This window comes from Mastacembelus armatus, chromosome 4 (assembly GCF_900324485.2).
Source record: "Mastacembelus armatus chromosome 4, fMasArm1.2, whole genome shotgun sequence".
Classification (NCBI taxonomy): Eukaryota; Metazoa; Chordata; class Actinopteri; order Synbranchiformes; family Mastacembelidae; genus Mastacembelus; species Mastacembelus armatus.
In genome coordinates this window covers 13,903,963-13,924,146 of record NC_046636.1, presented here as the reverse complement: position 1 = coordinate 13,924,146, position 20,184 = coordinate 13,903,963, and the positions used below count along the sequence as shown (strand labels likewise).

Genomic DNA, 20,184 nt, shown 5'->3' with positions numbered 1-20,184 from the left:
GCTGTCAGAGAGTACAGCTTCTGGGTTTATTGGGGCTGTTGGCGTCCTTCACCCCAGTCGGCTGCCTCAATACACAACAGCATAGAGTGTGGCATTAAGCTGCTGAAGGTGGCAAGTCTCCTTGCAGTAGCTAAAGTCCGGAGTTTAGAGGGTGAAGAGGAACGGAGAGAGGGCAGTCCCCTGCAGTGACCCAGTTTAGTTGATCACTTGGTGTTACGTACAGTGCTTCAGACTCACGTCTGTCAGTCAGGTAATCCACAATCCAGGACACAAAAGGAGCTTCCATTTGCATTGCTGTCAGATTATTTTCCAGTAGGGCAGACCTGATTGTGTTGAATGCACTGGAGAAGTAAAAAAATATTACCCTCAGTGTGCTCGTTGGCTTGTCCAGGTTGGTGTATACACAATTGAGCATGTAGATGATTGTGCACCCCAATTGTTATTGTAGAGAAATTAATACTTTTAGTTATGTTGATATGTTTTGTCATAATTGGTTTGGACCTCTCAAATGACATCCATAAATGGGCCTTTAATAAAAAAGAGGCTGACTACTAGTGTACTACTCCTGGTGTAAGGCTTTGATGAAAGTGGATGCTATTACTCTTGTAGACATCTTGATGACACTGTTGTACTGGGAATATTTTTTGGATGGGATGCGATCACATTGGTGTTTTTCAGAAACGGCTTTTAAAATCCTTCCTCTGCTCCTTCTTCAATCTTTATTTTGTCTTAAATTACTGGATAGCTGTATTAAAGACCTCTTTGAAGTGCAAATGTGTGTATTCTTGTAAAGTACACCAGCAAGGTTTCTCTTGTCAGCAGAGGAAATTACTGAAGTTAAAAGAATGTAATGTTTATAATTTAATACCTTAACTCTCAATATAAATCAGTATTATTAACACTTCCTGTTCTTCCTCCCGCTGTACATTATTTGTGTGAACATCAGCATGATACAGGCATATTTTTTCCTTTTTTGCTCAGGTCCAGAGATCACAGATGAGCTGGTTAAGGTGCTTCGGAAGCGTTTGGATGAAACCACGTTAGACATCATCACTGTCATGCTTGTCAGGAACTGCAAGCTGACACCAGCTGATGTGGAGGTAAACCACTATTTTTGTTGGCTTGGAAAGCCAGGACTTTTCAGAGAAAATTTTTTGCAGGGATGGGCACCAGGTGTGTGGGGGGTATTTCTGTATACATGCATAAACTGCCACATTACTATTCCCACTGGGGCAACCCAAAATATACTTGCTTTAAAACAGTATTTAGTAAAAGTTACTACTAAAAATGGCTTTGGATAAAAGTCTTCATCGAATATTGTCTGGCCAGTTCATTCAGCCATCAGGATCTCCAGCCACTGAGGTGATGAACTTCAGCCTCCCCCAGTACTGTCTATCCTGGCTGCCCGCTGTGGCTCACTACCTCAGGCAGAATCTCCTCATCTTCCTGCATGTACCCAAATACACCGACAGCAACACAGCACACCATTTCAAGGTACTTCAATCCAGTCTTCTGTTGGCAGAGTGTAATGTGCCTGTTCATGTCATATTTTAACATAACTCTGGGGAAAAAAAAGCAATGATTTGGAGATTAAAACTTTCTTTGAATAACAGATGAAATCCAGAATTGTTGGCTGAGGAAAGTTATACTTCATTACAACTGGTTGTACCTTCATACCCATCATACCAATTTGGTACCACAAGGTAGTCTCAAGATTTTTGTAAAAAAAGGATATTTGAATAAAAAGAATTGTTCAATATGCATCTGTAGCTCTAAAGCAATATAATCCAGAGAACTGAACCCTGTAGCAGTGAAAAAGTCTGGGTAATGAAAACGTAAACATTCAGTCTGACATCTATAAGTCCTCCAATCAGTTTGAATGATGGTTTGACTTTTAAAAATAAATTACTTTAGCTTGCAATCCAAAAATGCCTCCCTGTACTGATAAATGACAGGTTGACATATGCAAGTGTAGTACAAACATCTCTGTTTAAAGTGATCTGGCTCCCAGCCAGGGGAGATTGTAGGATCCGACTTTTAGAGGTGCAAGGAGAATGTGGCATTTATACAGTGACATATGCTCTCTCCTAGGGGTCGTGTTAATGACTAAATCCTGCTCTCTCCCCTTGTCTCCATCACTGTCCTCATTTCTCTTAAATAGCAAAATTAACATCCAGCCACAGAATCTAATCAAATAAGCATCCAATAAGATTTGTTTCATTTGATTATTCTAATGGAATATTAGGTTGATATGAGCAATGCACTCAGGTAGTCTCATTTTGACCTCACTTTCTCACCTGAACCTGGTTGTTTTGTTTGGAAAATTAAAAAAAAAAAGTATTTACATCTATGGAAGAACAGACTTTGAGTTAATGAGTGTTCACTCTCCATAAATGTATCACTAAGTTCTCTGTTTAGCTGCATAGCGAATATGTGTAATTCCATCATAAAAAGTGCATGCGACTTAGCAGTGGTTTGTTAATTTGCCATGTGGAGAAAAGTTACTCTTATGTCTGTTGTAAACATAGAACTGAGTTTTCTTTCATTTGTTAATGAAGAAGAATAATTGCAGTGTTTTGTAATACTGCATGTTAATATTTCATATCACTTACACTTAAATAATAAAGTACATCAGTTATGTTAGCTCATTATTTGGGAAGTGTACAGCTAAGTCAGCTAACATTGTTTGACAATGTACACACCATGGAACTGTAACCACACCACTTTCTACGTCACAGTAATAACGACTAACTGTATTTGCTCAACTACCTGTGGTTTTAATCTCCACCATGGAATCCACCACTACTTTTTTCTTCTACACTGCTTTTACTTCTGTGGCAAATTCGCAAAATTAACAAAATCTGACATTAGTTAATAATAGACCTAATAAATAAGAATTATCTTTATTTTTAGGGGTGCTGAGATTAAATCTAGGTGTGTTTGAGCATAAGGTCTAAAATTTCCTCTGCTCCCAGCTCTGCAAAACTGTGGCAGACTAAAATCATTTTGACAGGTCTCACTGTGGTGTATAAAATAAATGCTGACTTGTGTAGTTTGAGCTTCCAAGGGCTGATTTGCTGTCCTTTTCTGTCTGCAGCATTACTTTCATTTGAGCAGCAACTTGGCTGACAGTGACATCTACCTCTACAATAAACCTGGAGGCCAGGGGACAGGAGGCAAAGGTAATTACATTCTCGCAGTCCGGCATGCCTTCAGTGCTGTCAGAGCTCAGTTCTCTTGTGTGTGTGTGTGTGTGTGCGTGTGCGTGTGTGTGTGTGCGTGTGTGTGTGCGTGTGTGTGTGCGCGCGTGTGTGTGCGCGTGTGCGCGTGCGTGTGTAGCTGCTTTTCACTGTTTTGTCATTTAAATCCTAAACTGAATGTCTTTGGGTTTTGGACTGTTGGTTGGACAGAACAAGACATATACATGTCACTAATGATGTACCATATTTTACGGACTATAAGTTGCACTTTGTTTTTACTCCTCTGGCTTGTCCTGTGACATCCACAGCGAAACAACTTATATGTGTTAATTAACTGTCATTTTGTTGAGAACTTACTAGCATTACAGGGCTCTCTTGACTCAATTGAAGACAATTTTATACTACCAAAGAAGTAAAAATGTTTATGTTCACGCTAAACTCTAATTCCTAGTGTAACACAAGTGAAAATGGAACCCAAAAGCAAGAGCTATATTGCAAACTTAGTGCGGATAATAAAGTATGCAGCTGAAACAAAGTTTGGAGTGAGTTTTGGCATTCAAGCAACCCAAGAGGACACATCACTTCACCTTCTCCCTGACGTTGGTGGAGTTGTTTAATGTTATTGTTATTATGCCTAACCTACATTCTTCATACCTAATATAGACTATAATTAGAAATGTGACTTATACAGCAAAGCAACCAAAGCAATATCTTTGTTCTGTTCAATAAGGTAATTTTTGCTAAAAGCGATTAGAACTCAGACCTAACCCTAACAACCTGAAAAAGTCTGTCTACCATGTTGAATCACAACACTGTAAATATCATAGTTTTCTGCTGTGTGGGTATTGTGAACCTGACCATTTCTGTTCTTTTTTTTGCCATCTGTTGACGTTTTTCCCTGCACTCTTTGGCTGCTTCTTGTTAGTCTGGTTCACCTGCTCTCTAAATGCTGCATTCAGCTCCTTTTAAATAGGCCCCCTCTCCACAAATATTAATACAAGAGTTTGTTTGCTCTTTTTGTTGCAATACTTGTTTTCAAGGTAGTACAGTTTGCCCATATATCCATATGTAGTAGTGTTGTGCCCTACCTTGTTTTTATACTAAAACACGACTGCTTGATGAACCATGATCGATAGCACCGCCGGCAACCCAGTTTTGTTCTCTTCATCATCTGGACATTAGATAAGTTCTCCTGAGTAAATCTTTTTTTAGGAGCTTGATTTAACCCCAGGTTTTCATTGACTCCTCCCTACTATTGTTAAACTGTTCATGTACAGGTAGTACGTTTTTATAGGATATGCTGACACTCTCCTTTCCTCTTTATTGCTCCCACATTTAGTTCAGAACACATTTCCTCTGCCTGTCTGGCATAAATGGAACTACTGCAGTGTCTTTGTCTTCACAATTCACACACTACAAATTTCTTTGATGTGCATCGGCACAGTAAGTTTCCTGAGGTGGCTTTCTCTTGTTCTCACTGTGCCTAACGTCATGCTTATTACCCTAGCTAGACACTGCGTATACTTCTCTAGTTCGTATTTTCTACTGGCCTTTTTTTCTCAAGTCAATTTCAATTCAATTTATTTGTATAGTGCCAAATCACAATACAATCATTTCAAGGCACTGTACAAAAAACACTCTCAGATGCTTTCCTGTTAGTGATCAAATTGTAAGTGGTTTGTTGACAGCTGCACAGGCACACAAGTACAGTTTACTTCTGCAGAAAGATTCTAGCTGACTAGTGACTCAGTGTAGCATGTCATATAGAGCTACTTGTAAATGTGGAAATTGTTTTCCTCAGCATTTTCATTACAGTCACAAGTAATCAATTACATTTCCTATTGCTGTACTTTGTCATTTATCAATATGCTAATGTCATCTACTGGCATTTGAAGTCAGTTAAAGGGGAGTGCTGCTGGTGGAATTAGCTATGTGACTGAAAGGTTACCTGGTTCAATGTGAAAATTTGGCTGTGGAAAGTGAATAAATAAATCTGCCATCCCACCCAGCTCCCACCAAAGGCCAACTAATTAAGGATGTAAATAATGAGTTTACTGAATAAAAACCATAATTTATAAATACTAATCTTTTTGTAATATGCTACCTCATGTTGCCATTTTAACTTAACATTTGGCTTTCAATCACAAAGACACAGTAAACCCAACAAATCCCTTATGAGCAAGCACTTGGTGACAGTGGAGAGGAAAAACTCCCTTTAACAGAAGAAAAAACCTCCAGCAGAACTGGGCTCAGTTTGGGCGGCCATCTGCTTTGACCGGTTGGGGTGAGTGGATAGAGCAGAGAGAAAAGAACAGCAACAATAAACAACAAATAGACACTGCAAGTTGGTGGGGCCAGTAACTGCACATCAGCGATATACAGCTCCAGGACTGGGGACACCTGCAGAAGGTACAGAGAGAGAGGGAGCTCAGTGCACCGATGGTCCAGTCTAGGCCTATAGCAGCAATAACTAAAGGATGGTTCAGGGTTGCCTGAAGACAGCCCTATACGCTTTGTCAAAGAGGAAGGTTTTAAGTCTAGCCTTAAAAGTACAGAGAGTGTCTGCCTCCTGAACCCAGACTGGGAGCTGGTTCCACAGGAGAGGAGCTTGATAGCTAAATGCTCTGCAATTTTAGAAAAGTTATTTCTGAGGTTTTTAGGCCCAAATACAATAACTTCTGTTTTCTCTGAATTTAAAAGTAGAAAGTTACTGGTCATCCAGGTCTTTATGTCAGTTAGACACGCTAGAAGTCTGGTTAACTGGTTTGTGGTTTAATAGATAGATACAACTAAGTGTCATCTGCATAGCAGTGGTAATTAATAGGGTGCTTCCTAATAACATAGCCTAAAGGAAGCATGTACAGGGTGAACAGAATCGGTCCTAGCACAGAGCCTTGTGGAACTCCATAACTAACTTTTGTGCATGTGAAAGGTTCATCATGGACATGAACAAACTGGAATCTGTCCGATAAATAGGATTGGAACCATTTTAACACTTTTCCTCTGATACCAGTCACATGTCACAGTGACTGTAATAACATGTTGTGGTCAATAGTGTCGAATGCAGCACTAAGGTCTAGGAGGACAAGTGTAGAAACAAGTCCATTTTCTGAGGCTAAGAGAAGATCGTTGGTGACTTTTAACAGTGCTGTTTCTGTACTATGATGGTGCTCTAAATCAAATAGTTCGTTCTTGTGTAAGTGGTCTGATAGCTGCTTAGCAACAGCTTTTTCTAGGATTTTAGAAATAAATGGTAGGTTGATTGAGATTCTATTCATGAATCTTTTTTTTTTTTTTTTATAAACAGGAATAACAGAGGCCATTAGCTGTTTACCACACAGTTACTATAGAATTTTAAATTTGTCAGTTGATTATGGTTGTGATTGTTTTGAACATGTACCTGAACTGCTTTGTGTTCACTGCTTGAAAGTGTGTTGTTAACCCTAACCCAGCAAGACGCTAAGCTAAAATAGCTGACATAGCAACAGTCTCAATGCGTCCATGTTTATACATGTACCTAAAGTTCCCATTGTTTTTTGTCACTCAAATCAAAGTAATGTAATGTAATGTTGCACCTCAGGCTGTCACTATTACAGAGTGACACATTTGTCACAGATTTATATGAATGCAACTCGGAATGAAACGAGCAAACATAGATATTGGTTGCTGCCCATGTGAGGTGACTCCAGTGTGAAAGATTTGGGAAAAATCCATCACCCTTTTTCTATGCAAAAATTAATTTTCAGTTGACATTAATATGAGACTTAAGCAGTTACTGGTAATTGTATTTAGTATGATTATCTTTCATTGCTGAGGTAGATGGAAGCATTCTGTTTGTCTCACTCATGGTGTGTTCACACTAAATGTGAATTTCCATACCGTGTGAAATGGAGTGCTATTGTATGTTAATTTGTTTCAACTCTGCCATCTGTACAGTTAGCTGTAAGTCACTGTACATTAATACAGTTGTACTGTTTTTTAATGCTCCTGGGTATGGAAGATACCATTGCACAATTGTGAAGAGAGGTAACGAGATGTTCTTTGCTCTTTGCTGGAGGGGTTTTGTTGTTCTTCTTTTAGCAGTAAAATGCTTTGAAGGTGTTATTAAATTAAAGGTTAAAGGTTTTATTAAATTAAAGCCAACTGATACAGTACATGGCCAGGTCATTGTCTTTACTTCTTGTCTGAGATCATTCACATGTTGTAAAGCTCCTCTTCTCCCAAGCATTTGAGGCTGGATCATCTTTTCATTCTGTATTTGGGTGTCCAAACCTACATTCATAGTGCCATCTGTAAATGTCACTGGCTGCAGCTAAAATGGCCATGTCTCCACCAGGCATGCTGGACCCCATGTAATCCAATCAAGTTTCTTGGTTTCATCTGTGTGTATGTAAATTTTCTACTACTGCAGTGGCCCAAAAATAAGCTGACACTGATGACCGCCCTTATGATAATAAATTGATTTATCAATCATGAAACCCAAACATTCATATTTTGTGAGTATTAGCTACTTTTCACTGTTTAATGTCATTTACTGTAAATCTTAGTAATCTGAATGTCTTGAAGTGAGTAACTGATGATGTTTTTAAGAGTCTTAAGTATTTAATCAAAAATAAAAACTGTGCTATCAGTAATGAATCCATCTGACCAAAGGATGTGCTGCCAATATCCATTAGATTTCTTTTCAAGTTCTTGGGCAAAGTTCTGTTCTGGCTGTTTGTGCCATTTTGTGAGCAGTGCTTTTCTCACTGGTCACAGTATATAGAAGTTAACATGGCTCAATGTCCTTTTAAATTGTTTAGTCAGTCACAGCAACACCTCAGATAGTCCTTATTTTACATCAGAAGCACTTGCCTGTCTGTTTCTCAATGTAAGGTTCTATAAATAGTTAATAAGTGTAGTACCTTCCTATATCAGATTATTTCATAAACTTGTGCATGCAATTTGCTTTAACTGGAATTCACAGGTGAAGTCACTTTTACATTGAGACTGTACTGTATTTTGAGGCCTGTATTTTCAAAGTGTTCTATCTAATCTGATTTTAATACATTTATTGTACGATGATATTATTTTCTTTATTTTCTTATAGATTGCCTTTGTTTATATTGTCTTTCTGTAATTATGGACTGACTCATATCCACTGAATTTAGGGTTCAGAAAATAAGAGATATACTGTAGAAGAAAACATCTATAACACTGGCCAAAACCACACATCTGTGGATGGAAGTGGAAAAAAAACAGTGCATTTATGAATAGCCAGAAAAATGCATACAGACATCAAACACAAACATCCTGTAAGCATTTAGTACCTACCTACCTACCTACTGTTAAATTGGACTGGAAGTGAAAGAATGATGTTGGTACATCCCTAATGCTGTTCTCTGGGTGTCTTTAATGTTGGCCCAGGTACCATGTCGGAGCTGGTTCAGCAACTCTTTCCACCTTCTCAGTTTAAAGGTACCTCCACATATCTCCCTCTGTCCCTTTTACAACCTTTTACAGCCATTGTGTTGAGTGAAACTCATGCTGTTGCTGGCCTCATGTGCTCTGCTCCTGGTGTTTTTTCCTTCATGGCATTTATTTGCAGTGCTGCAACTCCTTTAGTTAAGGCCTCCCTCAGCATTATTAAGAACAGCTTTGATTTGCCTTTAGAATTGGCATGGATCTCCTAGGTGCATGAAGTGTGGTGTTACTGATGCTCTAAAATGATCCAGTGTTTATCTGCTGTTGAGCTTAATGTAGTTTTGTCCAGGAGGGGCTTTGTTGCTCTTGCGCCTACTTTAAAGAACACAAGCACTCTACGGTACAACTACAATGAAAATAGGAAATCTTACTGCGGCGGCTCGTCTTTTAACTGGAACGCAAAAATACAAGCACATCACACCTATCCTGGCTGCACTCCACTGGTTTCCAGTGTTTTTTAGGGTTCATTTTAAGGTTTTATTATTTGTTTTTAAATCTTTAAATGGTCTTGCCCCTTCATATCTTACTGAACTCCTTCACCCTTATACTCCTAGCCACTCCCTTAGATCAGCTGATCTCCAGCTTCTTGCTGTACCAAAAACAAGGAGGAGGCTCCGTGGAGATAGAGCTTTCTCTGTTGCTGCCCCAAGGCTGTAGAACAATTTGCCGTTGCACATAAGACAAGCCCCTACGTTAGCTATGTTCAAAGTACAACTTAAAACCTATTTGTATACTCAAGCCTTTGGACCGGCGTGATAGAGTGAATATGGACTGTTTTTATTGTTTTTATTTTATAAAATTCTTAACTTACTTTTAAAATTCTTATTTACGTACAGTACAGACCAAAAGTTTGGACACACCTTCTCATTCAAAGAGTTTTCTTTATTTTCATGACTATGAAAATTGTAGATTCACACTGAAGGCATCAAAACTATGAATTAACACATCTGGAATTATATACATAACAAAAAAGTGTGAAACAACTGAAAATATGTCATATTCTAGGTTCTTCAAAGTAGCCACCTTTTGCTTTGATTACTGCTTTGCACACTCTTGGCATAAAACCTAAATAAAGAAAACTCTTTGAATGAGAAGGTGTGTCCAAACTTTTGGTCTGTACTGTATGTGTGTGTATATATATATGTATAGAAATTCTTTGCTTTGGTGTATGGCGCTTTGTGTCAGCTCTTGCTGTTCCTAAGGCGCCTTATAAATAAAGTTATTATTATTATTACTGTAAATATTTCATTGTGAGGCAGAATCATATTAAGAATACTTCTACTTATTTTCTTTGGACATTATGGCTGCTTGAACCTGGCTCAACTCATGGGTGGTTGAACTCATGGGTGTGATATCAAAAACCCTAAAAGATTGCCGCATTTACGTTTCTAAAATGTTTTATGAATATTTCGTTTATACTGTATACTATATAGAAAAGGGCTAGCGTTACCCCAAAGTGATAATGTGCTGCACAGTGGTGGCCTTGAGTCACATTTTGCATTCCATCATTTTTAGGCTGCCTATTAAGGCAGTGTTGTACAATCATCAGCCTAATTTTCCAAGTTGACATGGTCAGCTACCATGAGCAACTAGTTACTAAGGAATGATGGATGAATGTAGCCTGCTCAGCTGTTGTCCCACTAAAATGAAATTGTCAAGAAGGAAAGCTATCCTGAGTTTAGACGGCAGATCACAAAAACAAATCTGTCCATTTTGACATATAGTCTCTTACTAATCTTCTACTCTGTTGTTTGAACACATCTTGATATGTTAAGATAGTGTTATAGGACAAACAAACAGAGCAAACTTTAACAGACCTTTTTTGTGCTTCATCAGCACTGTATAAGACTTTAGTATCCCTAAAGGGAAAACGCGTGTGAAATTTTGTTTCTTTTTGTCTTTTAGTTGGTTAAGCAGTCTCACTTATGTCTCTATGTGGATACAGAGGAAGTCTTTATTCCTGGATATGATGATATCTTTACTCAGCAGCCCATCATACAAACATCCCATATTTAGCAGTACCCCCCAAAATTTTCTTTTGCCTCATGTTTGGAGGTATGCTGTGTTTTAAATGTACCTCTTTGCTCAGTATACTGCCCTGTTGACTAACTGAGCTCTTTGGGCCTTATCTTTGAAGTCTCTTATGGTTACATCCATTTCAGAATGACACTTTACACTTGAAGTTGACATACTACATTTTCACATTACAAATATACATGTGGGCTCATTCTACTGCACTGTCCAACTGGGCTGAAAACATCTACTGCATATTTAGTGTCCATGTTCTGTGTTGGCTCATGTGATGTACTCTGGTTGCGGAACCAGTGCTATTATCACATTGCACGTGCTACACGGGAAGGACCTAGTCAACTCGAGGTTTAAACCCACACCCTTCTGGCTGTAAGACAGGAGAGGATGGTGCTAAGCACTGCTCCAACATGGCAGACACCTTGGCAATTAAAATAATGTATTGTTTTTTCCATCCCAAGGCTCAATTGAATTTACTACACTGTTCATGAACTGTGTAAAATTGTGAAGGAAAGCAAATAGTTTTGGACAGGGGATGTAGTAAAAAGTGAAAATCTAATGTAGTGACTAGACAACAGTTAGATGCTTGTTGACATTCTAACATATTCCCCTACTCTTTTAGGTATTGCATGCATCGCGCTCTCATTTGTGGATTCCCATGGTCATCCCGTTCAGGTTCTGCCTCAGAACTGTGCTGCACTGCAGAGATCAGAGAACTGCACCACCCCCCTTCACCCAGATCATTTTGATGACCTGACCACTGTGGTTAAGGTGGACTCCATCTCCACCAGTTCAGGTAAACACAATAGGGAGCAGTTCTAGACAAACTTTTTGTCCTGTGTTGTAATAGGTCACTCTGATACTTGGCAGTAGTTATGCTTACATAGAAAGTTAGGTTTACACGGGGAGTTAATCACACATAGGAAGAAACAAAATGTATATCAAATGCAAAATACTTCAAGCAAAGAGAAATTGACTTCATTATAACTCCTACTTATTTAGTATAAGGCTAAATACACTTGTCACATTAGTAAACATGCTCAGTTTACTGAGGACATGAGGTTAATTAATGAATGTTGCCTTGAAGCAGAAATGCCCTTCAAACTCCAGACATTTGTCAAATAGTTTTAAATAGCCTGTTTTTCTTTACCCTGTATAAAGTCTATTTGTTTTCCTTAATCACATTATTGAATCATTGATCACATATTCACTCATGAATTACTATCACTAACTATAATTTAAGAGGCTGTGAAATACACTTTACTGAACCCATGCAGGGAAATTAACCCTTATGTAATGTTCAGGATGTTTTCATCCACCAAGGGTCATTTTTCACTCTTAATTTGGCCATAACTTTCACTGTATTTCAGCAAATGGAATGATTTTTGGTGACAAACCTTAATTTGACATCAATTTTGGAAATATGATGATATGATTTTGAAATTTTCCATTGGCCAATAATACACTGTGGGCAACTTCACTGCCCTTTCGTTATGTTCGGGATGAAAACATCCACTAAAATAAACGGGTGTAAAACTTTAATGGCAGTCAATGGGGAAAAAACATCCACTAACACTAAATTAGTCAGAAAAAATGTTAATCTGATGCTGCACATAAACTAACAATGCATCAAAATCAGTGTAATTACTAATCTTTAACATATCCAAGACTGTGATAGGGGGTAAAAAATATCCAGTCCACAATCACATTTTATATTGAAAGTTAGTCATTTTATGTGTTTTTTTTTTCCCCCCAAATCCGTGACATCACTTATGAAATTGGCATTTAAAGAGTTAAAATCCTGGAATAATTTTTTAACATTTAGTAGTTTTGATCAGAACTGAAGTTGATTAGCATATTTATGCAAAAAAGTTGAAAAAAATATTTATCTGCTATATTTTTACAGCAGATGTTTTCATCCCGAACATAACGAAAGGGTAGTGTTTTTGAACAGTGCACAAGGTTTAAAGTGTCACAGCAACAGAATAGCATCAAAGCAGTTAGGGTAGTTAAAAATAATACTACACAATGCAAAGCATGAGAATGAACGTGACCAATGACCTAGTGATTGAAAGTATGAAGACACATTGCAATATTAGAGAGAAAATACAGAATTACATTAAGTAACCAGCAACACAGAACATTCCTGACTCTGAGACACATGGGTTAATATGTGCTGGTTAAGAAGGGTGTTATAGCAGTAAGAGGCAATGTCTTAACTGCTCTGTTCTTTAATATAAAAAAATATGGTCAATTTTACAGTTGCTGAATATCTCAGCAGTAGCTCTCACCTCAGAATATGGTCTCTGTGATCTGATTGATTGTAAGTGCAATGTGTTCTGAATGCATTTGTGTATTACCTTATACAGATAAGTGATTCAGATACAGATCACATACTGCACTAATACGAGGAGGCAATAGGGTCCTAAAAGTTAAGTGACTGGATGCACTGGAGTGCAATTCGCTCTTAGAATTACAATTGTGATAACCAAAGACACAAAGATTGTCAATCACATTGTTCTTTGTTCTCTTCTATGCCCTGTCCCTGAGATTCATAACAACATTGTATCTGATTGTATTACAAGGTTCCAGTAGTTATTTAATTGTATAAACTGTATTATAACAAAAATAGATTAATAATACTCATAATCATCAAGCTATGACATAGATAACAGTGCCCCTAAAATTGCACAGGTATATCTTCCTGGTTAATGTAAAATGAAGAGGACTTTGATCCTGGATCACATGCATCACATGGCTATAAATCAAAATTAAGTCTTAGTTGTGGGGGTGTATTAATATAATTTTGTTTATAAAGAGTTAGTCATACTCTGGTGTTGCAGCAAACAAAAACAACAAATAAGGCTCCAGCTGCTTAGTTCTTGGCTTTAAATGGAGTCTTCCTTGAATTGTGGGTTTAAATTATATTATTAAAACCTAAATGTGCAGTGACAATGATAATACATGCTTCCATCTGTGCTACTGTAGATAGTTTGATGACATGAATGGAATGAAACAATGAAAGGTTACCTAAAATATTATAAGTGTACATGATGTAGAATTTTGATGAGAGGACAACAGAGAACAGAAGTTAGTGTTGGTCCTGGATCACAGAAATGGCAACAGCAATTACTTAGAATGTCGAGTTCCTCAGTTATACCCTTATTGTGATTATCCATCCATCCATCCATCTTCTATACCCGCTTTTTCCTGAAAGCCAGGGTCACGGGGATCTGCTGGAGCCTATCCCAGCTCTCTCTTGGGTGAAAGGCAGGGGTATACCCTGGACAGGTCACCAGTCCATCACAGGGTTATTGTGATTATACGTATTATATTTCATTATCCTTCTTAAGATGAGCAGAATAATTGCAGTCCTTCACCACTGTGCCATGATTAATAGAATCCAACTCGGGGTACTGTTCATACTGCTGACCACATATTCCAGGAACAAAGCTGTTAGGTTTACTCTTCTCTACAGAAACTCTGTAGGATGCTAAATTAATTTATTTTAAAATGTAATTTCTAGGAGCTAAAGAGTATTATATACTCAGTTACCAGGTGTTTCCTCTTTAATGTTATATCTCCTTTCTTGTATTTTCTTGTTTTCAAACAGAGCCACAGCTGTATGTGCGCTTTGACATCTGGGAACAAGGCAATGTAAGCCCATTACAGCTGACTGATAAACTGCAGGGAGCGCTGCATCATGCACTCTGTGACATTGTCATGGAACTGAGAGTCTTGCCGAATCCTCTTTGTCTAGGGGCACTGTGCCCAGCAACTAAAGAGCAGAAAGAAGAGGCTAAAGGTGAGGTCATCACCAAATGATAATACACGTACTGTATACTGTACCTATTTGCCACTCAAGCAGTCCAATAAAAGAGGTACGTCACATTTTAATCTAGTTCAGTATTCCAGTATCATACATGAGAATCAGAATGTCTCACACAGTGCAAACAAAAAACATAAGACATAAAGACATTTTATTTCAATTGCTGCTGTATCAGATTATAGTATGTTGTCCAGAATTATACCCACCGTGGGTTACATTATGGTGACAGCAATTTCAAGCTCATTTGTATTCATTGTATTTTTAATGATAGTAAATAAAAGTTGTCTCATTGTGAAATTTTAAATGTAACTATAAGTAAAGTTTTCAGGGATTGTTTTTCCCCCTTGCAAAAATCCTGTCATGTTGCTGTTTTTCAATGCCATAGATCTAGCTGAATATTGTATTTTTGCAATACAATACAAAGACAGCCTTTTGTAATGTGTTAATGGCTGAGGCAACCAACAAAGCCAGAATTTTAAAGGTTTACTGCATGATTTGTGGTATATGCCAGTTGCCCATCTCATGGAAATAATACTGACTGTTCTATTTCTGAAAATGTGCAACTCCAAACTAAGTTTTATACAGCTCTAAGACTCAGACCTAAGGTCAGCATGTAATGCTGTCTTGAAGAGTGATACTCCTAAATTTGGGAGTACACCCAGTGTGAGACTCCAGGTCCAGTATTGTTGCATTGTTTCATCTACTGCTAACTAGCTTGCCAGTCCAATTAAACACATTACCTTTGTCAGAAATTGTAGATAGACACAGATGTTTGCCACACGTCCTTCCATATCTGTTATGTTGTCTTCTGTAGTACTACAGTATTTTGCCTACTAAACAATAGTTCTGATGTTGTGATGTGCGTGACGATATTGGCGCAGCTGATTGGACGGCTGGCTCTGAGGATGGAGTCAGTGTTACTAAGACATGTCACTTCTGGTGCAGGCTGCACACACAACAGAGTAGCTGTGTGGAATTCCGCAAGGACATAGTGTTAGCATGTTTACAGGGTAGAAACATGAAGTGATGAGGGTTGAAGTGTGAGGTATGTACAGCCTTCACTTTGTGATATTATGTTGTTGTTTGGTTTGCTACACAGAAAAAGATTATATAAGATTAAGGCAAGGCAAGTTTATTTATATAGCACAATTCATACACAGAGAAATTCAAAGTGCTTTACAGAAATAAAAGACACGTTAAAAATACATAAGCAAGAATCAAAATAAGAAACAGCAAATAGTGAAATTAATATTAAAGGAAACTGAGTGCAGATAAATCACTTTGGATAAAACACTGTCAGTTGTCATATGTTATATGCCACGCTAAAAAGAAAGGTTTTTAGCTTGGACTTGAACATTGTCAGAGATGAGGCTTGTCTAACATCATCAGGAAGACTATTCCAGGTTTTGGCTGCATATAACTGACCTCCCCCCCTCAGGACAAGTGGCGCTAGGGCCCCCTCGGCGGTCAAGGCGCCTGGCTGAGCCCGCGGTGACAATGGCCCCCCCTAGGAAGAGGACAAGGGTCGAACATGGGCTTTCCTCGAGAGTTGACAGGCTGTCAGCAGAATTAGCGGAGATGAGATCTGTGTTCTTGACTCAACACGCAGACCCTCCAGCAGCGGCGGCAGTGCCACCCTCTCCGCCTGGGCCCAGTTGGGCCCCGGACGAAGATGTCCTTTCATTGGCCGCCTCAGCTTCCCAGTTTACGGATGATGCTGAGGAAGGGCCCTCTCGGGCTTTCCGGCACGAGTTCGGTATCCTCTGGTCACAGCTCGGCGAGTACCACAGGGGACACTTCGATGCAAGACCTCATGCGCATGGCGCTGGGGTGCTTGAGTATAGAGATCCCACAGCAGGTGGACCCGAACCCCCAGAGTGCCTTCTTCAGGCGTGGGCGGCCTCCTATGGCCTTTGTTGTTCCCCCTTCCAGAGAATATCTGGAGGAGCTACATACCTGCTGGAGGGACCCAAGAGCCAGGTCTCGGCTTTCACCAGATGGTCGAGTCCTAGCATCCATGCACAACGCAGCGGAGGCTGGCTTGGCACACATGCCAGCGGTAGAGCCAGCGGTGGCCTCCCTCATTGTGACACCTGAGGAGGACCTGTGCCCGCGGCCCCAATGCCGGGTCATGGATGACCTGGTGACAAGGGCCTATGATGCTGGTGCGCGTGCTAGCCGTCTGGGAAACTCACTGGCGCACCTGATGTTTGCCTTATCGGCCTCCTTGCTGGACACCGCAGATGCGGCTTCCGCTACGGCATTCAGCGATGCGGCATTGCAGACTTTTGCCCTCTTAACCCGTGAGCTGGGTAGGATGATGTCGTTTCTTGTCCAGACTTGGCTTCAGATATGGCTGGCACAGTCGGCTCTGACTGAGCAGTGTCGCAATGTCCTCCGTAGTGTCCCTGTGGAACCGGGACACTTGTTTGGGCCAGCTGCATCGGCAGCGCTGGAGCGCACCATTCAGGCTCGGGAGACCAGACAGCAGTTGTCGAGCCTCAGTAGACCCATGGCGCCCCCACCCACATTCAGAGTTCGGACAGCAGCTCCGAGGACCCGGCTGCCACGTAGGACCCACTATGCTACTGGTCCTTACCAGCATCAGCGGGCGCTGAGGGTGGGCAGAGGCTTTCAGGAGCAAGCCCGCCCTGAGTCAGAACAGCCTTGGGCCCAGCGTCCACCTCGTCGCCCCCCCAAAGCCCCTAAGGGCCATGTGGGCTGGGGATGAAACGTCCGGGCCGGCGGTCGGGAGCTTCACCCAACAGCACCTCAACTGTTGGGCTGCTCTCACCTCGGACCCATGGGTGGTTGCCACCTTGACTCATGGGTACAAGTTGCAGTTCCGACGCCGGCCCCCCGTTTCGAACCGGGTCAAAATGACCATCATCGGAGACCCGGCAAAAGCCCTGGCGTTGGACCAGGAGCTTTCTGCCCTCCTCGCCAAAGGTGCAATCGAGGCAGTAGACCCTCTGTTACAGCCCAGAGGGTTCTATTCCCCATATTTTCTTATTCCGAAAAGGAATAAAGGTGGGCGACATTCTTCGCCTGCTCCGCCACTTCAGGCGGGGCAGGTTGCTGCCCTACATCGTGTTTCTCCGTCTTCTGGGCAAGCTAATCTGTCTCGCAGGTTGTTCCTCTGGGCCTGCTGTACATACGCCCCCTTCAGAGATGGCTGAACGGCTTTCACCTGGATGCAGAGCACCACAGGCGTCAGAGGCTCCGGGTATCAGGACGGTGCCTTCGTGCCCTAGCTCCTTGGCGGAGCAGGACCTACATGTCCAGGGGGGTCCCCATGGGCATTGTAGTGTCGTAGAGAGAAGTTGTCTCTACGGACGCTTGCCCCACAGGATGGGGAGCAGTGTGGCAACACGGGACGGCACAGGGGCAGTGGCCTGTCAGGGAACGCACCGACCACATCAATGTGTTGGAACTGCGGGCGGTGCATCGAGCCCTCGAGTACTTTTTGCCATGTCTAAGGGGAAGACACGTGCTTATTCGGTCGGACAATACCTCGACCGTCTATCATGTCAATCATCAAGAGGGGACCAGGTCAGCGCAGCTTCTGAAGGCGTCCTGGGACCTTTTGGTGTGGACTGCACCACGCCTGGCCAGCCTGCGGGCAATATACCTACCAGGAGAGAGGAACCAGCTTGCAGACTACCTCTCTCGGCAGGTGCTCCCTCCAGGGGAGTGGTGTCTCCACCCGGAGGTGGTACACAACATCTGGGGCCTCTACGGCAGGGCGGAGGTGGATCTGTTTGCCTCGCAGGAGTCGACGCACTGTCCCCTCTGGTTTTCCTTGATGGGGCCGACAGGCCCCCTGGGCCAGGATGCTCTAGCCCATCCCTGGCCCCGGTGTCTTTTGTATGCCTTCCCGCCGCTATCCCTTGTGGTTCCAACACTCCACAGGGTTCTTCGGGAGGGTCACAGACTGTTATTGGTGGCCCCCTTCTAGCCAGCGCGGCCATGGTTCCCACTGCTGTGCGAGCTCTGTCGCGGCAGGCCGTGGTGCCTTCTGCACAGGGAAGACCTTCTGTCCCAGCTGGGAGGGAGGATCTGGCACCCCAATCCTCGACGTCTCCAGCTGTGGGTTTGGCCGCTGGATGGTCCGAACTGCATTGGACAGTTCTCTTGGACCCTGTCTGGCAGACCATCCTGAACGCGAGGGCACTGTCCACTCGCCAGCAGTATGAGAACAGGTGGACGCTGTTCTCACAGTGGTGTGTTGAGCGTGCGGAGGGTCCGGTATCTTGCCCAGTGGCCACGATCCTGGATTTCCTTCAATCCCTCCTGGAGAGGGGCCGTTCCCCCTCTACCCTGAAATTTTATGTGGCTGCGATATCATGTCACCATGTTTGGGTGGGCCACAATACGGTGGGACGTCACACCCTGGTATCTCTTTTTCTGAAGGGCGCCCGGTGCTTGTGCCCTCCGATACGCCCACGTGCACCGGCATGGGACCTGCCGCTGGTACTGGAGGCCATGGTGCAGGCCTCCTTTCGAGCCGTTGTTACAGGCAGAACTGAAGTGGGTATCGTGTATTTTTTTGCTGGCCATTACCTCTGCAAAACGCGTCAGCGAGCTGCATGCCCTGTCTGTCACATGCCTGAGATGGAGTCCGGACGAGTCCGGCGTTACGCTGTGGCCAAACACAGCCTTCCTTCCAAAGGTGCTGTCTGGTTTGCACCGCAATCAACCCATACGGCTTGCACGGTTTGACCCCCCACCGGAATCAGGGGGGGACAGGCTGAGATTACTGTGCCTGGTACGCGCACTGCAGGCATACATGGCAGCTACAGCGGCGATACGAACAGCTGACCAGCTGTTCCTGTGCTATGGGGGACCTAACAGGGGTCGTGCGCTCTCTAAGCAGCGCCTCTCCCACTGGATTGTCGAGGTCATCTCGCATGCCTACACGGCAGACAATCGCACCCTGCCACAGAGCGTGACAGCTCACTCCACTAGAGGTATTGCAACATCATGGGCGGCCTTGAGAGGAGTACCCTTGGCCGATATGTGTGCTGCGGCTTCATGGACATCACCCAACACATTTTCCAGGTTCTATAGGCTGAATGTTGTCACTCCTCAGCCGCTGGATGTGGTCCTCCGGACGGAGGCCTGGGGGCCCTCTCCGTGAGAGGGATGCTCAGGATTCTTCGTGACTTCGCTGGTATAAGTCATTCAGTGCTTACAGCACCGCCCTCTGGCGGTCAGAAAGGATGAAATAGAACGAAAGTTACGCATGTAACTATGGTTCTATGAATCCTGAATGACTGCCAGAGCTCTCTTGTCCCTCAGAATCCTCGTTCCCACGAGAAGACTCTGTAGGAAAAAAGCCTTGGATGACGCCGGAATATATCACCTCCGGGGGTCATCCAGGGTCACACATGACTTTGTTGGTATAAATACTCGAACTGCGCATGCGCGAAGGGAACATTCAGTGCTTACAGCACCGCCCTCTGGCGGTCATTCAGGATTCATAGAACCGTAGTTACATGCGTAACTTTCGTTTTAAAGTCTATTCTCTGAGAGACAGGAAGCCAGTGCAGAGATCTGAGAACAGGAGTAATGTCGTTGTACATTGCTAATGTAATGTAATGTCGTTGCCTTACAGTTCGTTTTGAGAGCCCCGTGAACAGTCTGTTACAGGAATCTAACCTG

At 42.2% G+C, this 20,184-nt stretch overlaps 1 protein-coding gene across 17 annotated transcripts in view; it reads left to right on the top strand.

The window, feature by feature from the left end:
* Positions 1–20,184, top strand: part of szt2 (SZT2 subunit of KICSTOR complex) — a 122,699-nt gene that overhangs the window by 51,193 nt on the left and 51,322 nt on the right. For 14 of the 17 annotated variants that reach the window (XM_026323375.1, XM_026323376.1, XM_026323386.1 and 11 more), the window contains 6 exons: positions 982–1,100; positions 1,330–1,494; positions 3,098–3,182; positions 8,607–8,657; positions 11,314–11,487; positions 14,305–14,496. In XM_026323375.1, coding sequence (XP_026179160.1) covers positions 982–1,100; positions 1,330–1,494; positions 3,098–3,182; positions 8,607–8,657; positions 11,314–11,487; positions 14,305–14,496 — 786 coding nt within the window. The remainder of the gene's footprint in view (positions 1–981; positions 1,101–1,329; positions 1,495–3,097; positions 3,183–8,606; positions 8,658–11,313; positions 11,488–14,304; positions 14,497–20,184) is intronic. The other 3 variants (XM_026323391.1, XM_026323382.1, XM_026323379.1) reach the window with 1 other exon arrangement.